The sequence below is a fragment of the Gavialis gangeticus genome, unplaced genomic scaffold (genome assembly GCF_001723915.1).
Source record: "Gavialis gangeticus isolate Ggan-Ray unplaced genomic scaffold, GavGan_comp1, whole genome shotgun sequence".
NCBI classification, from domain to species: Eukaryota; Metazoa; Chordata; order Crocodylia; family Gavialidae; genus Gavialis; species Gavialis gangeticus.
Window position 1 is genome coordinate 12647030 of NW_017728964.1, and position 20811 is coordinate 12667840.

The following is a 20811-nucleotide window of genomic DNA, read 5'->3' on the forward strand; positions in this document are numbered from 1 at the left end:
GGCGGCTCCGAGTCGGGCGAGCCCGGGGCCGGCGGCGCGGACGAGAGCCGAGCCAGCCCCCTGCGCCGCGGCTACGTGCGGGTGCAGTGGTATCCCGAGGGCGTCAAGCAGCATGTCAAGGAGACCAAGGTGGGGCCCGGCCCGGCCGCCTCGTGAGCACCTCGGGGCGCGGGTCCGCGCGTGTCCGCCCGCGTCTGCGTGTCGAGCGGGACCCTCGCGTGTCTGGCACAATATCTGCGTGCTCGTGTGGGGGCTGTGCCCCAGACCACCCGGTCCCCGCCACTTTGCTATTAAGTGGGGATATTAGCACAGATGCATGTATTTGCATAATGCCTGCGTATTAAGGTATGGGGGCTGCGCCCCAAACTGCCCCATCCCCTCTTCTTTCCATATTAAGTGGGGATATCTGTATATATTTGCATAATATCTGTGTACACCTCTATGGGGGCTGCACCCTGAATCCCCCATCCCTGCATATTTGTATATGAAGTGAGGATATTCATATATTTGTATAATACCTATGTCTTCATGTGTGAGGGCTGCACCCCAAACCCGCTCCCCTCATGTTTGCATGTTAAGTGGGAATATTAGCACATATAATATATTTGCATACTATCTATGTATTTGTTTCTGGCGGCTGCATCCTGAACCCCGCCCCCATCCCTTCATATTTGCATATTAAGTGGGGACATTGGTGCACATAATATTTTTGCATAGTATCTGTATTTGTGTGTGGGGGCTGCACCCTGAACCATGCTCCCCACCCCCTCATACTTACTTATTCAATAGGGCCATTGGCATATATGTATATATTTGCATAGTATGCATGTGTTCGTGTGTGGGGGCTGCAACCCGAATTCCCTCCCCATCCACATATTAAGTTAATGTATTATGATGTATGCATATATTTGCATGTATTGAAGTGCACCCAGAACCCCTCCCCACCCCATAGTGCTCCCCACCCTGGCCCCAATCCTGGCGCAATGTGACGTCTGCCGTTGTTACCAGGCTAGGCCCCACCCGGATCTGAAAGTCACTGGCACCCCCCAGTGCTGCTTGTATCCTGCTAAAGTCAAGTTTTGCCCCCAGGTGTGCAGCCCCCCCATGCACCTGGGCTGGCTGTCAGGCACATGCGTTGGCTGCAGCCATGTCTGAGTGAAAGGCACGTTGCTTGGAAGCTGGTTGCTGCCTCGGTGCGTGAGGGACAGGGATCCCGGGGGCCGCAGTGGCCTGCCTCAGCCAGCCAAGCCTGCAGGCACTCCCCCTAGCCACCCTGTGCCCCAGTTACAGGGCTGCTTTGCACGGCTGCTGCTGGGAGCCAGAGAAGAGCCGTGGTCTGGAGTCACCATGGCTTAAAATAATTCCTCATTTCCTTTGGAAGCACTGCAGGTTCCTCGTGTCCGCTGGTGTGTTTGGGAGGGGGGAAATGAGCCACGTCAGGTCCCAACACATTCAGACTTGGTGTTGGGTTCTGCTTGTGTCTCAACTACAGACGGTGCGAAGTCCAGAGGCAGCCACCCGGAAGCCTGGGCTTTTCAGTTGAAACTGAGCCTCCCCTTCTTTCCCCACCCAAAGCTTTGAAAACTATGTGAAGGTGAATTAAACTGTGAAGAGGTCATAAAGGAGTTTCTCCACTCTTGGTAGAAGCCAGTACAGCGTATATCCTGTATCTCCTTCTCATATGGAGTGTGTGAGACGTCCGTGCTAGGTTTGGCCAGCTGAAGGTTTTAGACCAGGGTGGATTCACGGATTTACCCGTTTTTCTCTGCAGTGGTCCTTGCTGGCAGGCAGGCCTGTGTAAAGTTGTGACCCTTTACCAGTCTTTGAGAAGGGCTGCAAGGCATTGCTAGAAGGTTTTGAGGCCTGCTTTTCCACTGCTCCCACTTCCCAAAGTTAGCCTAGTGGTGGGATTGTTACACACAGTGACTGATAATACAGGGGAGACAAAAGAGAGGGTGAGAGAGGACACTGTATCATAATACAAAGGGGTCTGTGATGAATGGGCGTCACGCAGAACAAAACAGGAGGCCTGTGCTATCCTGGCAGCAGAGAGGTTGTATTCTGCTCTGTGGGGCTAAGTGCAAGCGTGATGCTGTCTGCGCAGTCTTTGACCTCCCTCTGTAGAATCCTCCCTGGACTTCTGAAGCAATCAGTGCATTTGTAATTCTAGTAGAAATCGGTAGGATCATAAAATGCTAATGGTCTGAGCTAAATTTGGGGTCTGTCATCACCAGGCACGTGAACAGTTAAGGCACACAGTATGAAATATAGAAGGCTATTAGTACCATGCACAGTATTTCTGCATTTCTTTTTCAACCCTTTTTGGACTTGTGGTCCATCAGGCAGTTGTTCCTTTTCACATGAAAATTCTTTCAAAAATGACTGAATTAAGAACTTTTAAATCAATTTTTGGCACCCAAAGCATGAAGCTTTGAATTTAGGATTCGTTATCAGGGTCCTTGAGTAGAAAACAGCAGTATCCATTTTCTCATGGCACCTTTTTTTCCTCTCTTCAGTATAGGCAGAAGGCTTGGCTCTCTTGCTATGAGAAATCAAAAGGGGTTGTTTAAATCAGTAGCCTTTTTCCTTTCTCTTTTATTGCCCTATTTCCTTTGCGAAGGTCAGAGACTTAACAGATGAAATGTGTTGTCGGGGGAATTCCAAAGTGCTGAAGGAATTTAGGAAGATGTATCCCTTTGACTTCCTCCTGCCCTTCCCCGTCTGAAAATTTGCCTCTACTCACCAAACTGAGAGACTGTTTGGTACAGTTTGGACTGCATTTGTGATTTTGGTAAACCTTACAGGGTGTTTCATTTCACATCTGTTCACAGTTCATAAAACTGTGTACCACTTCTGACCTGAATGCTGTAGGTTTTGCTAATACACAAGAAGCTGATGGCTTTCATTGTCCAAACGTGACGATGCAAAGTGTAAGTGCAGTAATGCAGGCTGGGAAGGAGGAATGGTAACTATTGCCGTTACAGTAGTTTTAGGCAACCAACTGGTAATAAAGATAGGGGAGGTTTCTAAACTGTTTTGAACAAGACTTTCAGTGGCAACTTTATTGATGAAACTACTCATTTTGCTTTCACAGAAACTATTTCACGCAATTACTGCTGATCTGATAAAATGTTGGATACAAGATGAACAGTTTTTCCCGGTCTCCTTTCCTCTCCTAACTCCTGGTTGGCATGTTATGCTAGAAAAGGAACAAAGGTAGGCCTGTGGCCAAGACCCAGGCTTTTTAATGAGCAGCTTCAGTCCTTTTCCCTGCTCTGCCACGGGTGGCTTATGCAATTGAGCAAGTCACTTGCTCTGCAGCTCAGCTTTGCCATGTGGAACTGTGGGTGTTCCTTGATTTTTAAACGGATGACGTAAAGCTCAATTCATCAGTCTTTGCAAAGAAAGTAAGGAATTTGCTGGCAAGTGCAAGCATCAGGTTTTAGAGACAGCAGAAAAACCCAAGTTGTAACTTCATGCAAAGGTGGCAGCAGATAACTAATTGCTTATAAGTATAGAAAATTGCAAGGTTGTTCTCTAGACTCTTGCCAGGTAAACTGAATTGCAGCACTTCATGCTTAGTCCTTCTAAAACCACGAAGTTCAAAGTAAATCTTCCTAATGGCCTGGGAAATGCACAAGCATAAGGTGCTAATCCTTTTCGCTTCTAGCTAACTTTCTGGCTTTTCCCATGCTAACATATTGTGGCACTGTGTATTGGTAATGCTGTAGACTAATATTATAATCCAACCCAGTTACATTCTACATTTAATATACCATAATACCCAAATTTGGGGCCTACAGTACTGAAAACTCACTGGCTCTCCCACCTGAAAAAAGAAGTTGTTCACATTGTTCATTCCTGGCCAAATCCTAAATCCTGTAGCGAGATTCTTCTCCGACTTTGAATGTCCTGGCTCTGTGGACTCCTTTGTTGCCTTCCACACGCGGTGTTGCATGCCAGAACAATCTAAAAATCTCCTCTGGCTATTCAGAAATAGTCTTGTATTTGGGGGAATACATGCTGTCCTTGGCCTGGCTTATCCTCCACTTCTTCAAATTCTTCAAGACTGAATAGTTCTTCTCGTTGATGTAAAACTGCAAACATGCTTCACATTGGAATTCTTGCCATTTCCGCTGGGCGTTGTTTGTCATCCTAAAGAGGAGGAGTCATTGCTGCCTTTGCAGTATTAATATTTTGTACCCAACCTAACTTAAGTCTCAAGAGTAGTTACTTATATTTTAATACTCCCAATGGAGCAGTGAGCAAAAACACATTGTGTATTTAATAGGAATAGGGATTACAAACTGCCATAAATACTACATTTCCTTCTCTTACCAGTTGCCAGCTCAGCTTCTCAATTCTCTTCACCAACACTGAGTTTCACAAAGGGAGATAGTGATACCGGGGCACAGGAGTTATCTGGGCAGCGGGGATGCCACTTTAAATGGCTTATTTCAGGGCCCACAGCAAACCAGCCTTTATTCATGGTCACAGTGCTTTCCGCACGAGATGTGCTTGCCTAGTGCTGAAGTGAAGTTGTTGCTGTGATGGTCCAGGAAATATGTGAGAGGTGGGAATTCTTATGCCTGATACCTTTTACTCATGGGACCCAACTGTATGGTCTAGGTGCGTTTGCTCCATTAGTAATAAACGGGGCACATTTAGCAATAAATGGGGTAGATGCAATATCCATCTGCATCCCAAAGATAATAAGTTACTGCTGTTTCTCAAGCAATGAGCACTGTAGGTGTGTGTGTGTGTATGTCATTTTTAATCTCCACATTGGGCTGCTGCTTTAATAGAAAAAGCTCTGGATGTAGTATATCATAAAAGCACTGGTAAAGCAGTTTGTTTGCCTAGCCCAGGAGTACACTGATGACATTGTATTGGCAGCAAGGCAAGGGGGCTGGGATTCATGGTCTGACCCAGTATGGTGCTGCTTTTGTTCTTGTGACTGGCATAGCAGGGTTGTGGTACTGTGGCAGAACTATGTTGGAGGTTTCCTCTACCATCTTGTTAGTTTCCCGAGCACCAAAAGGCAATCTGGCTTGAAAACATTTTTGTTCCTTTCATACCGGCCTGGCAAACTGATTCACACTAGCAAGGCTCCTTCAGAGCAAATCCAGTGGCTGATCAACTCTGTTAACGAGAGAACTTGTTTCCAGTAGCTGCCTTCAGAAGTCTTATTGCAGATCCAGCTCTGCTTCATCCCACACAGGCCTTCTGTTCCCTCCCACTGTTCATTGCTAAAATTTCTTGACCTCAAATGCTGACTCATGAATAGGAGAATAGGTGCAGGCAAATGCTCTTTCTAAAGAAACGAGTCCCACATAGTTTCCAGGTTCCTCATGGTTTGGATTTTATTGTGTACATTTTGTGTAGGCTTAAATGTGGCTCCACATCAGCATCATGCAGGCAGGGCCTGACACAGGCATTGGCGAACTGGGCAGCTGCCCAGGGCCCAGACAGAAAGGGGCCCTGAAAATGGTGAAAATAGTAATAATAATAATAGTAATTATTATTATCATCATCATCATCATCATCTCTTGCTAAGGGGTCCCGATACTAAAAGTTTGCCCAGGGCTGCCAGGAGTCTAGGTACAGTGCTGCGTGCAGAATAAGTATGTCTGCTCTGCTGGTGAATATTTGTGCAGACTTCTTTCAGTTTCTTTCTTACTTGATCATAAACTATACCTTTCAGGACCAAGCACCTGTGTTTACAGTGTTACATGAACTGATAATGAGGATCTCATCCTGTGAGGTGCATCTGTTGGCTTTAGGCAGCGCTAATGCTACAGGATGTAGAAGAATCTTGATGGTTTCAACCCCAAATTTCTAGTAGTGGGGACAGATGTGTAGAAAATGTTGCTGATGTATGACAAGGACAAGAGGACAGCATGACACGACCATGTCTGTTACACCTGGAAGGCTAAAGTTTGAGCCCCCTCGTACTCCTTCCCTATTCCCCACATCCCCTGGCGGAAAAACCAGAACCCCATAGATCCTTTTGAGCTATCCATTGTTTCTGTGCAGTCCCATTTGGAGGCTCTCGTATGGGCTGTTCAGGTGCTAATCATAGCTAGACAGTACATGTTGCATAAACATGAGTGGATGAAAACATCCAGAGTCTGCAAAACCTTTCATCTTCAAAGCCAAACAATACGATTTCTGTCTAGAAATTCACAGATGCCAAGCATTTAGCTTTCAACAGGTTCTAGCTCACAGAAGTATAATTCGTCGTCAGGAGCCATGAATAAAGGCTGATGACCGTGCAGAATTGTAGTTCTGAAGCTGCACACAAATTTAATGCCCTAAACCATTAATATTGGTATTTATTGAGCGGAGAAGCTGTATCTTAACTCTCCTCTTGCTTTTGACATTTCAGTCAGTGTCTCGAGGGATTTCTTTGAAACCACCTGACATTCACAGCGGTTAGAGACAGGAGAAGAGCAAAAGGATTACTGGAATTTTTGCAGTTCTCTGTAAAATTGAATCACTTTAATGGATAACCTGTTCCAATCCTCTGAATATCCATTGCAAGGTTACTTGCCCTTGACTTAATTTTCCATTTTGCTCTGCGGGTTGAGGACTTTGATTCGTTTGATTCTGACAACATAGTCTTGAGGATCATCATAAGTATTTTTTTATAAAATGAAATCCTGTAAACCTCCAGGGATCTCAAACATCTGAGTAACAGCAGGAGAAGGGTATACAGCCTTGGAGGAGCAGATACTAACATGAATTCTAGTGTGAACATGGTGGGTCAATAGGCATACTATGAAATCCACACGATTATGCCAGGTCTAGCCATAATCTTTATTTAAAACTTTAATCTGGCAGATGTGTTGAGATGCAGCATCTCTTTCCAGTGCCAACCTTGGAGCTGAAAGTTAGCTGTGTTCACTGTGATGTCTTGGGTATTAACTGCATCTGAGATCAGCTAAGCTCCCATGATTGTTGAACAGTAAAAATAATTATGTTTTGGTTTTTTTTAATTGACCTGCAAGACAAATGGGGGAAAATCTTGCCAGTCATTGATGTGTGTGCTTTTTGCCTTGACCATCTTCCCCAATACAGACAGGGGAATAATCGTCTAGGCCAGTGGTCTCCAAACTGTTTTGATTGCGCACCTCTATCAGTATAAAAAAAAAAAAAATAAAAAAAAATTTTTGAGCATGCACCCCCGATATATGTATATTTATAGAAATAGAAGTTCTAATATTTTCTTCCGGCACCCCAGTGGATTGTCTTGCGCACCCCCTGGGGTGCGTACACCCCACTTTGTAGACCACTGGTTTAGGCTTCAGTATTGCAGAAAAAGGACTGGGGGGGGAGGAGGGGGGAGTGATGTTACAATGGACCAGAAGCTGAATATGAGCCAGCGGTGTGATTTTTACTGGAAGAAAAGCTAACAGGGTTGTATTAACAGGAATGTTACTTGCAAATCAAGGGAAGTTATTCTTCTGCGCTGTTTGGCATGAGTGAGGCCTCACCTGGAGTACTTGCCTGTGGCCAGTTTGGGTCCTAGATATATAAAATAAATAAATAAAGATATGGACAGATTGAAAAGGGTCCAGCAGAGAGTGACCAAAATTATTAGGCCTATTATGGGCCTAGAAAATGTAAATTCTGAGGAAATGTTGAAGGAACTAGGATTATTTAATGGTCAGGCAAGTGGGGAAATGGTTGGCAAGTATTATTTGATAAGTCATCAAATTCCTAAAAGTATTTATAAATGAGGTTGAAGGCAGACCAGTGGCGCTCAGCCATTTCAGACTCAAAACACACCATACCCTTCATTAGACTCAAGGTACCCCTCTGAAAATGCCAGCTCTTAGCTTTATAAGGTTCTTTGGGTAACTGTGATGCCTTTTATTAGCCCAGCTAAATAGTTGGAAGAATTGTTCTTTGCAAGCTTTCAGCCACAAGCATCCTTCTTTAGGCATAGAAAAAGTGTCCCTATGCCTGAAAAAGGGTGCTTGTGCCAGAGAATTTGCAAAGAACAAATTTTTCCAACTATTTAGTTGGCCTAATAAAAGGCATCACGTCTACCCAAAGAACCTGGTCTGTCTATGTCCCTAGACCAACATGGCTATAACCAACACCCCCAAAACTTTTTAGCTTTTACTCATTTTTTTTTTCACTATGAAAAAATAGTAGAGCAGTTCTTTTCTTGCAGAGAACTTGGAAAGATCACAACAGGTAAGAATGCTTTTGACACATTCTGGATTCCTATTTGAAATCTCTGGTTTATCTTGCTCTTCGTGTAACTGTTTGCACACTGAACGGTGCTCGTGTTGCATGGCACCCTTAAGGCTCTCGCAGTGTCCTGGTGGAGAATCACGGAGCACCTCTGTGGCCGTAGGGGACAGGACTAGGAACAATGGTCTCAAACTGCAGCAGAGGAAATTCAGGTTGGAGATTAGGGAGGATTTTCTCACTATGAGGGTGGTTATTCATCAGAACAAGCTGCCTAGACAGGTTGTGGAGCAGGAGGCTGAACTACATGGCCTTGTGATGTCCCTTCCAGCCCTAATTTTCTATGATTTCATCAGCGATTCTTCTTTTTCATTGACATTGTACAAGTCAGGGTGCTGACCTCCACAGACGAGCACCTTCAAACAGCATGGAGAAGGTTGCTCTCTCTCTTGGGGTGTTGCAGACAGCTCGAACACCAGGATTTTTCTGCCAGATTCCTTTTGAGTGCAAGATTTTACTTGCCCACCTCTGCTTTCCCTAGGCCCCTCCTCTCTTGAGAAAAAAGAAACGTTATTTTGAACATTTTGGTGTCTGTGTTGATGCTGGAAACAGCCGTAATAACTGACATTTGCAAAGCTAAAAGCCCCATCCCACCTGACTGTTTGACTGTTTTAATTACCTGTGGGATTTCAAAAGCTCTGAACATTGACAACACCTTCCTATATGCTAGCTAGCTAGGAAGAACCTGCTTCATTGTTTCCACTGTGCCTGTTCCCTTTTTTACTATGCGCTTCTATTTTCTTGATGATCAGGATAGAAAATACGTGTTTATACCTACGGTTGCACCTGACACCTAAGAACTGAAAGAGAGACATTAGTAATATAAATACATTTTTAAAATTTGCTCTCTCACTGCTTTACGTTGTACATGTGACAGCACTTGATATGGAAACAGCTGGTAGTTTTTCCTATATATTACTGGTCTCTAATACAGGTTGGGGAAAAGAAATATTTTTCTTAAAAAATGTTTTTGACTCGGTAGTAATCAGTAGTCTCCCTTTCTTAAAACAAACTAACTGTTTTTCAAGTGCTCTCTCTCAAGTAGTAAGGATCCTATTTGCTGTCATTATCACACCTGCTTATTTCTTTACAGGTCTGCCTGGAAGCCTGCTCTTAATTACCAGGGACTTTGTGCAACTGCTCAAGCTGATGCAATAGCTTTTTCTTTAAGAACTGTTCCCAAGGTGAAGTTGGTGTAACCTCAGCAAAGCTCAATTTGTGTATTATACTCCTTAAGTAGTGCTGTCATTTAAAAAGGAAATCCATTATTGTTAGGGTAGAAGGGTTTCTTTGCTCACCTGTTGATGGTCTACGGTTGTTTTTAGAAAGGGATAACCTGAGCATTCGGAGGACACGGTAAAACCAGCTGGAAAGGCAGTGCTATCAAATGTGCAAAATAGATTGGTTTTTGTTAATATTTTTGTCAGTGGTGCTATTGGAGATTTACCAGGGATTCGGGTTTTTCCTGATTAAACCCCGCCCCCCCCCGCCCGCAAATTCTCTGATTTAAACCCTCCCAAATCTATGATTAAAATGAAAGGCCCCTCACTCCTTCCTGCCTCCCCCAGCCCTGTGAGAGGGAGCCCCCAGCTGCCAGGGCTACAGGTCCTGGGTCCACAGCCCCCTGCCCCTGGGAGGAAGTGGCAGCTGCTGCACGGGAGCAGAGCCCAGCTCCCTCGCCTGCTGCAGGCTTAGGTGGGGGGTGTGATGGCTCCCTGCTGTTGTGTGCTGATCTGTGCTTGGGGTGGGGGCAGGCTTCTGCCCTGTTGCCCTCCCCTGGGGCCTCTGTAGCCCAGCAGGTGCAACTGGGCAAGGCAGAGAGGGGCTGCGCAGAGAAGCTCATTGCTGCTGTGACCTCCACGCTGCCCTGGCAGCACATCCCCTGCCCATGCAGCAGCAGTGAGGGGCACAACTCCACGCTGCTGCCCCTGGTGCTGCTGTGTGCACAGGAGCCTACTCACTAGGGCAGCACAGAGCAGTGGCAAGGAGCTTCCCCACGTGGCCCAGCTCTGCCCTGCTACATCAGGTCACACTGCTGGGGCCCTCCGCAGCCCAGCAGGAGAGCAGCGGGTAGCGGAGCTGCAGCGGGCAGCCTGCCCTGGGCACATCGGGGGGGCATGGGTCCCCCCTGCCTTTTCCTTGTCCAAAGGGGAAAATCCACATTTTTCTTCATTTTCCATAAGAAACGGAAAACCCGGGTCCCTGCTGATGTCTATAGGAGCTACAACATGTTTAGTCAAATATCATTTTCCAGTTGACAGATATCTCTTCAAATTTTTCCCTCCTGTCAATTCTACATACTTAATAAAGTACGCACACAAAATTACAGTGGCTACCAGCGGTGTGAAACATGGTAGCTGTCCGAAAGCAACACTCCAGTGCTCTAGGGAAGAGTGAGAATAATACCTGGGACAAATGAAAACTTGAAAGAGGAGCCTCTTGTATGTAGAGCACAGTTATTTTGGACACAATCTGGCAAGAATGAAAGGGCCTAAATTAAGTTAAGCACCAAAAGAAAGCTTATTAGATGGAAAATGGTGAAATTGTTGCATTGCGTCTTTCAGTTTAGGGCCTCTCCCTGACATAGAGGGGGTAGCCCAGGGTGCGACTGTCCCTCACTGATACTGCAGTGCCCCAGCTCAATATCTTGTATTATCTGTAGCTTGCCTTCATTCCCAGATCAAGTGTGGCAGCTTGTTGTGCATGGGACTGTGTCTTTGCGGCAATGAAAGTGGGATTGAGCATTTTTTTTCTCCAGACTGGTGGTGTTTTTTTATTACAGGTATGTTCCCATAAGGAATTGCTTTGGCTCTGTAGAGGAAGTGACACATTCTTTTTGCACATTTAACTACCACATGGAAAAAAAATCCTCTATTTTTAATAGATGGGGATAGGGAGATGCATCTATAAATGTATTTTGGACACTAATGAAGCAAACTGCTTTGATAGGAGAAACTGTTAAGTTAATGGCTTTTTTCCTGCAGCATATTTCATAGATTCATAGACATTAGGGCTGGAAGGGACCTTGGAAGATCGAGTCCAGCCCCTGCCCCAGGGGCAGGAAGTCAGCAGGGATCATAGGATCCCAGCAAGAAAAACATCCAAATGTCTCTCGAAGGTGTTCAAAGTAGGTGCTTGAACCACCTCCGGCGGCAGGCTGTTCCAGACATTGGGGGCTCAGACAGTAAAGAAATTCTTCCTTATGTCCAGGCTGAAATGGTCATGGAGGAGTTTGTGACTGTTCGATCTCGTCATCCTTTGGGGCGCTCTGGTGGTTTTATTAAAGGTTTTAAGGCGGTGGGCAGTGTTCTTTCCCCTTTCTTAGGCTATCTGTTCCTCCAAGTAGATTAAGGTGAAAGGTACCAGTTCAAGATAACAGGTGAAGATGTATTGTTTTCAAATCCTCCTAACACGGCATATTTTAAAGAAACCCTTCTCAGTTTTAAGCTTAACATATTCTTTTCAGGGAGTGTGTGGGTACACGTATGTACATGGATACTAATGGGAAATACTGTGTGAGCATTCATATGTTGCTGGCATCCTTAGTAATGAGAGTGTGGAGCTGATGGAGAGAGGACATCAGTTGGTAATCTCCTTGTGAAGCATGACCTTGTACAAGGCCAAGCACTTCGTTGGTATTAACAAGCCAATGAATAATTATAAGCTAATGTAAATTGTCTCTTGGCCTTGTTCCCCTTTCTCTGCTGCTTGTGTGGGAGGCTTCTCATTGAGGGTACACAAATGCTGAGAGAGGTACTATGGGTAAGGGCAGATAAGCACGAAACTGGGCAGTTCATTTGCTTGTTTTTCTTTTTTCAGCTTTGGGCCAGGACTTTCCAAGCCAGATACTTTGGGGTCTAACTTTAACCAAGTGGCTCAGTTCTTCAGCAGCTCTGAACAGTCACCCACCCCTTGACAGCAAGCTCTTTTTGCCTGGTGCCACTTATTTAAAACTATAAATACGGGTTTGTTCCCTGCTTCAGGGACTCCGCTTTTAAAGTCAGTACTTCTGCTTTATTGGTCTCCATTGTCAACATGCGTCCCTGGGGTGAAATGGTTGAACAACCTGAGGGTGGTGAGACAGTGACTCCCTTTCCTTTTCCCGAAAGCTTACCCACAGCTCCTATCATTCAATTAGTTTGATTTCTTTTCTCAATAATAAGTTTGTAGCGGGGATCCTCTGCTCATTCTGTATTTGTGATGTATTGTCTCATAGCTTTTAGTTACAGTCCCTTGAGTCTGGCAGACTGGAGGTAGCTGTATCACTGCTCCACTAAGCAGTAATTATTATATGCTGTAAAATCACAACACTGGTGCTGTGTGTAGCTCCCTAGTTAGCATACACGAAATGCAGTCTAGGTGATCGCTGATAAGCACTTCCTACCTGTTTGGGATGGTACCAACTCTTCTCTCAGGTAAGAATGGGGCTCAGAGACGGACAAGGTGGCCAGGTGGGAAGAGCACTATTAATTGCAAGGTAACTGCCTGTTTTGTGTTTCTTAATAAATTTAAATTGGAAGAACTGGGCAGCATTTCCATTATAGTTAGTGGAAGATAAGCCTTTGTAATAATAAAATACATTAGCACTAGAGGATCTGGAATTAGTTTCATCATGACTGATTATACCTATCTTTCAAAAGCCATTGTTTTAATTCATGGATAAAAGATTCCATATATGAATTGTTGTTTTAAGCAATGGTGCCGTTTCTCTGCTGCTAACAATACTTGGGGCTTATGTAGCGCTTCTGTTCAAAGCGCTTTCTACTTGTTAATGTTGTGGGATCTGTATGGCCATTTCTACGGGGAAAGTTATTGCAAAAATTTCTCATTGTTGCTGATGTTAGTTCAGTCAGCTGGTGCTTGCTGTGTTGGGAATGCTAACATAGCTGGCCTGCTGATGTGTTAAGTATTCTGTCGATGAGACTAAGACTGTCTTTAAGCTGGGGTAGGCATGATGATAAAAACCTGGAACCTGCACCTAACACACATGCCTGGTAGGCACATTTACTGAAATCATCAGTGAGGACAGAGCTTCGCTAGGCATGTGATCCCTTCTCCCTCAATGTCCATTATTAATTAATCGCATGCTGCATATGCTCAGAGTGTTGCCATTTCATGATTGTAGTAAGTGCTCTAGTTTTGTTGGATATCTTTGCTGTTCTGGGGGTTTGGATCTGTTATGAATAGTTATTCACCTAAGTGAAAAAATCTAAAGCTATTGCATGAACTTTTCTTCTTAATACCAGTCACCATTACAGTGTGGGCAAGGACACCTCTTGTGGTCTAGTAAATATTCCTGGCAATTTTGCAAGGTTGGCTCATGCTCTGGATTAGAAATGTGTTCAGTGACATGTAGCTTCTAGATGGTCCTGGTTTCATGTTCTTAATTTCTGGAAGGGTCTTTACTTGTTTCTAAAATCAAAGAAGTAGAGCGAGAGCCTCGATGTCCTGGAAGATCAGCTGGTTTTGACGCTCAGTTGTTGGTAGAGCTATGATGGCTACAATTGTGCGTGAACACAGTAAGTCCATGTCCCCCCTCCCGTCCTGTTACCCCCTTTGCTGCAGAATCGAACTAGTGACCACTGCCAGCATGGGAACGTATTCCCTCCTACCCAGTCCTGTCTCTTGGCTCGGGTGCGCTTCATGCAGAAGCGTTCTGAAGGAAGTTTCATTTTATTTCAAACAGCCAGCTGGTATTTTGGCTCAATGATAATTCCCAGCAGTGTCCTAAAGTGCGTTTCGGGGAGACTTTTTTTCTCCCTCAGCGTAGCTCTTCTATTCTCAAAACTGGGAGCTTGCTTTCTTTGAAGCCCGGTGTTTCCAATTCACAGTGATAGTCCTCCTGACCTCCCTCACAGCATTTGTGTTCAAAATAAGTTCAAGAAATACCTTTTTCTTCCATTTATTAGTACTGTCAGTCCTGGAAGCATATTTATAATCCTCCTTAACTGAGATTTGTTAGGCAACCCTGTGGCTTTGAATACATACATTCAACAAATTTTTTACCATGATCCTAAAGTCATTAGCCAAGGCCACTTTTGTTCATCCCCTGATACCCAGAAGAAGCTGGTAGGCTTGCAGCTTTGAAGAATGGGCCTGATTCTCACCTTGCTCGGCCTTCACTACTGTGTAAATCCTGTTGTAATGGATCTTTGGACTCTAGCATGAAGAAAAATAGGAAGACTTTACCTCTGGTTATCAGAAGCCTTCCTCTGATTGATTTAATAAAGTCTACAAATCTAGCCTGCCCTGGAGGCAAAGCAGCCAAATAAAAAGGTAAATTGACCTGCAAAGATTCAAACGTGTGTTGTTTGGGGCAGTTCCTGCTCTGTGTAGTAGGAGAAATCATCATGGCTTTCCCTCCAATATAATTAGTACAGTCTGCAATTTAAGAAAATAGACTTGAATTATCCTGCCAGTAGAAATTTTCCCAACTGGAACACATCCTGTGGGGGGCGCTTCCTTGCTGTGGACAGACTGAAAGTACCCACTGAAGCAGTCTGTAGACCTTATTGCTCCAGGAAGGGAAATTTTAGGTAAACATATAAATATCGTTATTCTGAAATGTTATTGGACTGTACAATCCAGGGTGCGTAGAGGTGCAGTCTATAGCTTGGTTTACTTGGCATCCTTTAAGGGGAGGGAGAAATTCCTCTGCCACAGCATTTCTAGAAGCTTAGCTAGAACCTTACTTTACTAGCCAAAAAAGTCATCTCAGAAGGCCCTTCCTCAAGTTGATCTGCTTCTAAAATTTGTATGTGGCTAAAGGAGGTTTTCAGAATGCCAAAAACAAGCCAGCTCTCTGACAGTAACTGCTGTATGTACACTTCAATTAAACAGGTGGCTGCAGTACAGGTAAAAAAAGACCTGTGCTAGCTGTCATCCTATTTGCTCAGGTGCCAGTAGCAGTGAAATGAATCTGTGCAATTGTGGTTTTGTTGCTGCCTGGGTTAAACCCATTTCATATCTGCCTACATATATTGCAGTCCAGTCTCTTGCTTGGTGTGTGGTGGATGCACCTTCAGTCTCAGAAGGTGGGAGATGTCACAGGTTTAGCTGAAATATTTCAGTTGATTTTAGCAGGTGTACGTACGTAGGAACTGGGGGGGACATCATAGTCATTAGAGCAAAACTCTTTGCTTGTTATCTCTCTATGTCCAGAAGAGCTCAGAGGACATATGAGGTTCTTCTTCCTGGCTCTAGTGTACAAGAGCGGACAAAATGACAAAGGAGGAAGGGAGAAATTTAAAGGCCAGCATCACTTTTGAGAGACCCTGCTGCATAGGAAGCACTGAGAGAGGTAATAATAGAACCTCATTTGTTTTACTGCTGACCCCCCAAGCATCTCCATTCTCTGCAGCTTCTTCCCAGTTCATTAGCTGGTGTTTCTATTAAATACATCTGTCAATGCTACTGAAGGCTATGCACGCTCTCTTTATAGAGACACCAAAGCCTCAGACTTATTGCCACTCGCTTTTTCATCGTTTCCATAAAAACAGCACAGTAAGATTTTGTGCAGTGGTGCACTCGTCGGCATAGTTAACCACCTATTCACCCCCCATAACCACTGACATATGCGGCTGAATTTGCTTATCTGCCCTTCAGGTCACCAAGGCTAGAAACTTCCTCTGTTTAGCTGATTGTGGGGTTGGGGAATTGTTCTTCATAGGCCATCTCTCCTAGCATGCAGTGTAAATCTGCCACATTATGCTTAGTGTTGAGCACTAGGGCTGTGCAAAGCTTTGCTGGCTGTTTCGTTTCAACACTGTTTTGACTCATTTTGAGCTAGAAACAGCAAAATCGAAATAAAGGGCTTCAAAACGGCCTCAAAACAAAACAAGGGCAGTCAAAACGTTTCAAATTTCAAAGCGGCCAGCCGGGTGGTGGGAGACGGGAGAACCAGGGCTGTGCTCTGATCGGCTCCGCCAGCCCCATGGAGCTCAGCCCCATGGTGGAAGGCGGGCAGGGCCAGCACCTCCTGCCACCGGGCTGACTTCCATGGGGCTGCGAGCTGCTGGGAGCTGAGCCTGGTGGCAGGAGATGCTTCTTCCCACTGGGCTCAGTTCCCCAGGGCTGAGCTGCTGGGAACTGAGCCCAGCTGTGGGACTTGCCTCGTGCTGTCGGGCTGAGTTCCCAGCCCCTCGCAGGGGAAGCGAAAGAAACTCGGGGTTTTTTTTACCTGTGTGAGAGTAACGGGCAGTCTGAGACCATGTCAACACTGCATGGCTGGTGTTCCCGAGGAGGGTTCCTTCCAAGCACGCCCGGCCTAACCACTCTGGCAGATATGTGCCAGGCAAGCCTGGAAATGTGTGGTTGTGAAGTTGCCCCAGGGGCATCCTCTGCCACCACTCTCAAGGCTCTTCACTTTAGTGTGCAGTTTCCCATTATTCACAGCTACACACAGCATAAAAGGCCAAGGAGTGTGGATGGTGAAAATGCTACAAGGCGGGTGAGGTACAAATTGAGGTAGAATCGGCTCTCGAAGCATTGCCCCTTACTAGCACGGGACTGGAAGGGACCTTTTGTGTCTGAGTCCGATCTTTCCCTACTGCAAGACATAAGATTGTATACTGTATTTACACAGATCTGAGACGAAAATTTCCCCCCCTCCACTCTTCAGTTTGCGGGGGGTGGGGGAAGAGGAACCCCTTGTCTTAGATTTGGGTACAGGTTGGGGAAGGTAGGCAGCTGCTCTGGCTCCGGTTCCAGCCCAAGGTTGGAGTTGGAGCTGCAGTAGCAGCTGCCTCCCCCCACTGTGTCTGCTGCCCCTCCTCTCCCCCCCCATGTTGCTGCTGCTGCTTACCCTCTGTGGCCCTGGGTCCAGGCCCTGCTGTGGCCTGCGACATGGAGCACACAGTTGGGGCAAACGCAGGGGTGTGCAGACGAGGGGGAGGGGCAGGGGCAGGGGCAGGTGTTGTGGGGGAGCAATCACCATGGAGTGAGGGAGGCTGGAGCATGGAGGCACTGGGGGGATGGAGCAGGGGATATGGCTTAGGCCACTTAAACTGCCCCCCCCCCCTTGCTGCTGCTTTCCCTGTTATAGTGGTGGGACGATGAATTCAAGACAGCCCTCCAATAATTAGAGTCTAGACATGAAAAAGTATAACAAATTTAGAAGTTTTCCATGTCTAGAATTTAATTATTGAGGGGTCATCTGAAATTCAAAGTAGTCTTGGATTTGGGTAAATCCGTTAGGTCCATACAAAAATGTGTCTGGTTCTATTCCAAAATCTTTGAGGTTGCTCACCCATACTAGTGCTTCTAGAAGGCTGTTCCAGAGCCTCAGCCCTCTTATGGGACTTGATATCCAATCTAAATATCTTTATGACTACTCTTGTGCACCTTTATTCTTATGCCAGTGTTGCCATTTACCTTCTCCATCTTTAGCATTTAGATTCCTGGTTTTTCCCTTCCCCTTTGAACAGTTATAGCTCCTTTAAGCCTTTCTTTAGCCTTCTGTATGATAAGCTGTTGGTTCCGCACGTCGCTTCACGTTCTCTAGTTTGAAGTTATCATCCTGAATGTGGGCGACAAACTGTCTGCCACTGTCCAGGTATTGCCAGTGCCATGTACAACAGTACTGATGCTATTCTGTCTGCAGCTCCTTTTAAGTGTTGCCACTTCAGTACCCAGCTCCACCTCAGTTCAGGACAGCCTGCCATCTTCAATGGGGACTGGATAATCTATTGGTTTTCTTTTTTTATTGTGCTTCTAAGTGGAAGGTTTAAAAACTAATGAGAACAACTTGTTCCTAAGAAACTCTATGTGCATCTATAGGTAATGGAAGAGAATGCAAAAGTGAGAGACAGCCTTCTCAAAATTTTTCAATTTTGATCTTTGAAACTTTGGGAAAAGTCCAAGCTTAGATTCTGGCCTCTTTTTTTTAGCCATACTGTGGCTTTCTGTTCTGTTCTCAGTGGCATGAGTTAAAGCCAAAGTGTTAGCTTAGACATGAGTTTCAATTCTGAACCTACGGGCTTCCTTTCGCAGTAATGAAAGAAACTTTCAGTTGAATTTATGGCTTACACTGGCATAGTGAACATGGCAGTAGCTTCAATATCATGTTAAAGTAACATATTCTGTGATTTTATTAATTTTTTTTAATTGGCGTTCACGTTGAAAACGCACCATGCACATTTTAGATTTTAATTCAATCTCTTCCACTATGATGCATGGGCTTCAACTTTGTTTTTTGTCCCGTCCCTCCCCCGCCCGCTGCTTTCTCTTCAGATGATAGCAGTATTTCTGATTAGTGCCTGCATGGTCATGCAGGGCAGCTTTTTATGGGGCAGATGCTCTAATCTTTGAACTCCTGTAACTGTCTTAGCACAAAGCAGTTGGAATGAGACTGGATTTTTGGTAGCACGCACATCCTGGGGGAGACCACTGGGAGGTAAGTATAGCCAGGGAACTGGTGAGAGCCCTGCATTCCTCGAGCTGCAGTGTTCAACATTTGCAGTAGCCCATGAAGGTAAATTCTCCAGCTCAGTCATCCTGTCCAGCTAATTGGCATATCCAGTGCATTGCTTGTAGAGAAAGGTCAGCAACATGCATCTCGGGTTTCTTTTTGTAATCTAATTTGAGTCTGCTAGGAACAGGGGTTTGCAGGCAGGAGACCTGCTATGAGAAGGCTTAGGTCCATGATTCTCACTGGAAGATGCGGCATCCTTTTAAAGGTGCTGTGGTACGCTACACAACATTGCTGTTTGGCATGCAGACACCTACATGATTCACAAGATGAACAGAGATTTTGCACAAGAATCTAGAGTGCCTGAAACATTCTGACGTGGTTTGGTTTTTCTGAGTTTCCAACAGAAGAATTACTCTTTCTTTTTCTGTAGTCAAGAAACAAGTGAAATGTAGAAGCTGGCACTTTGAGAGATACCATGAGTCAAACAAGATTGAGAATTGCTGGCCTCGGGGAAGTCCTGAGCAGGCTGGTATTCACATAGCTGACTCCATCACTTCTCATAGAGTTTGCCACGAACTCCCTCATGCTGGTTTCCAAGGGAGGGCTGTGGACCAGGGAAAGTCTAGAGGCAACCTGGAGAGAGCTTGTTTCCTGGGGACTTCAGAGACTTGAGGCTAGTAGATATTTTGCAAAGTCTCTCAGCCTGAATGCTGCTTCTGAGCATTGTCTCAATCTCTCTCCCCTGTCCTAGAAAGCGGTATGTTGGTTTACTGGTATTATGTAACAGCCCCTTGAATGAAGAGTCCCAAAACATTTTGGAAGATGTTCAGTTGGTTGTGTAGGTTTTTTGGGGGGAAAGTTGATTCTTGTTGGCACCAATACTCTTGAAACTAGGCCGCAGCTTCCAGCATCAGGTGGTGGTCAGTGCATCCCACAAGCTGGGGCTGCTAAAAACAGTAAGGCAGGAAACAAGACCACATGCCAGAGACCTGGAATGTCATTCATGGCATAGATCTCCAACATTCATGGCATAAATCTCCTCCAATTGATGTGTAGTAGGAAAAGACTGTAGGGTGAGACTCTTTTAGTTCCTGGATATTCCCAGTATTCCTAGATTGGCTTTTCTGTTCCTATTTGACTTTCTAAACGGTAGCACACTGCTTCCATAGGCTGAGCTCCCTGCATCCTTCCATCTTCCCCTGTCAAGTCCCCATGTGCCACCCATCCTCCTGCATTTCGGGAACTCCCTGCCCTCATGACAGGGTTGGTCTCCCATTTTTTCCTTATCAGGGGCTTGGTGTCCTCATGCTCTTTTCCCCATGCCAAGATCTATGTCCCTTCAAGCCTCCATGGCCCATTCTTATCTCTCTTCTTTTGGGAGAAGAGTTCAGATTATTTCAAATGGAGTTTAAGATGTTGGCGATAAGGGTGAGCCATCAGTCAGTTTTTTTTGACCCGTGGGCCTTTGCAGACCTGTTTTAAGCTGGGTTTTCTGCTCTTTGGATGCTAGGGTCTTCCTGTGGACTAGCTGAGAGGTGTGGGGCTGGTCCATGGGTGGGATTAAGCCCACAAGCTGGCTTCCCATTGGTGCTGTTTGCAGTACAAGTCCCAGACAAACCCAGTTGCAGCCTGAGCACTGGCTGCAGTCCCACGTGACCTGGGCTATACATGCCAGCCTCAGTCCTGAATGCTGGCTCCAGGGTCTGATCCAGGCTGGCCCCAGATCTAGCATGCAGAGCTGGTCCAGCACAGGTGCCACATGCACCGGAGCCAGCGTTGTATACCATGTGCAGGGCCAGGTTTGTGCATTCTGCAGGTGGTGCATGGTGCTGGTTAGAGACCTACGGGCAACACTGCAGGCTGGTGAGAAGGCTCTGCCAGCTTAATCTGCTCCACAAGCTGTCTCTGATGTCCCTGACCTGAAGTACTGGGTTTCTCCCTGTTGGTACCTAGAGTATTCCCCGAAACACTGTATGTATGTATGTATGTATGTATGTATGAATGAACAAAGATCTTGTTTTTTTTCTGTTTAAGAATAGCAAATTCTTTGTTAATCAGAGCATTTTGGATTTAACTACCCCCCCCACCATTCCACATTTTTTTGCAATTAAAATGACGCACCACTACACAAGCATTAC

General features: G+C 45.5%; 1 protein-coding gene across 1 annotated transcript in view; it reads left to right on the forward strand.

Moving 5' to 3' along the window:
• UBE2O (ubiquitin conjugating enzyme E2 O) overlaps positions 1 to 20811 on the forward strand; it is a 111866-nt gene that overhangs the window by 5035 nt on the left and 86020 nt on the right. The window contains exon 3 of the mRNA XM_019501610.1: positions 1 to 129. Coding sequence (XP_019357155.1) covers positions 1 to 129 — 129 coding nt within the window. The remainder of the gene's footprint in view (positions 130 to 20811) is intronic.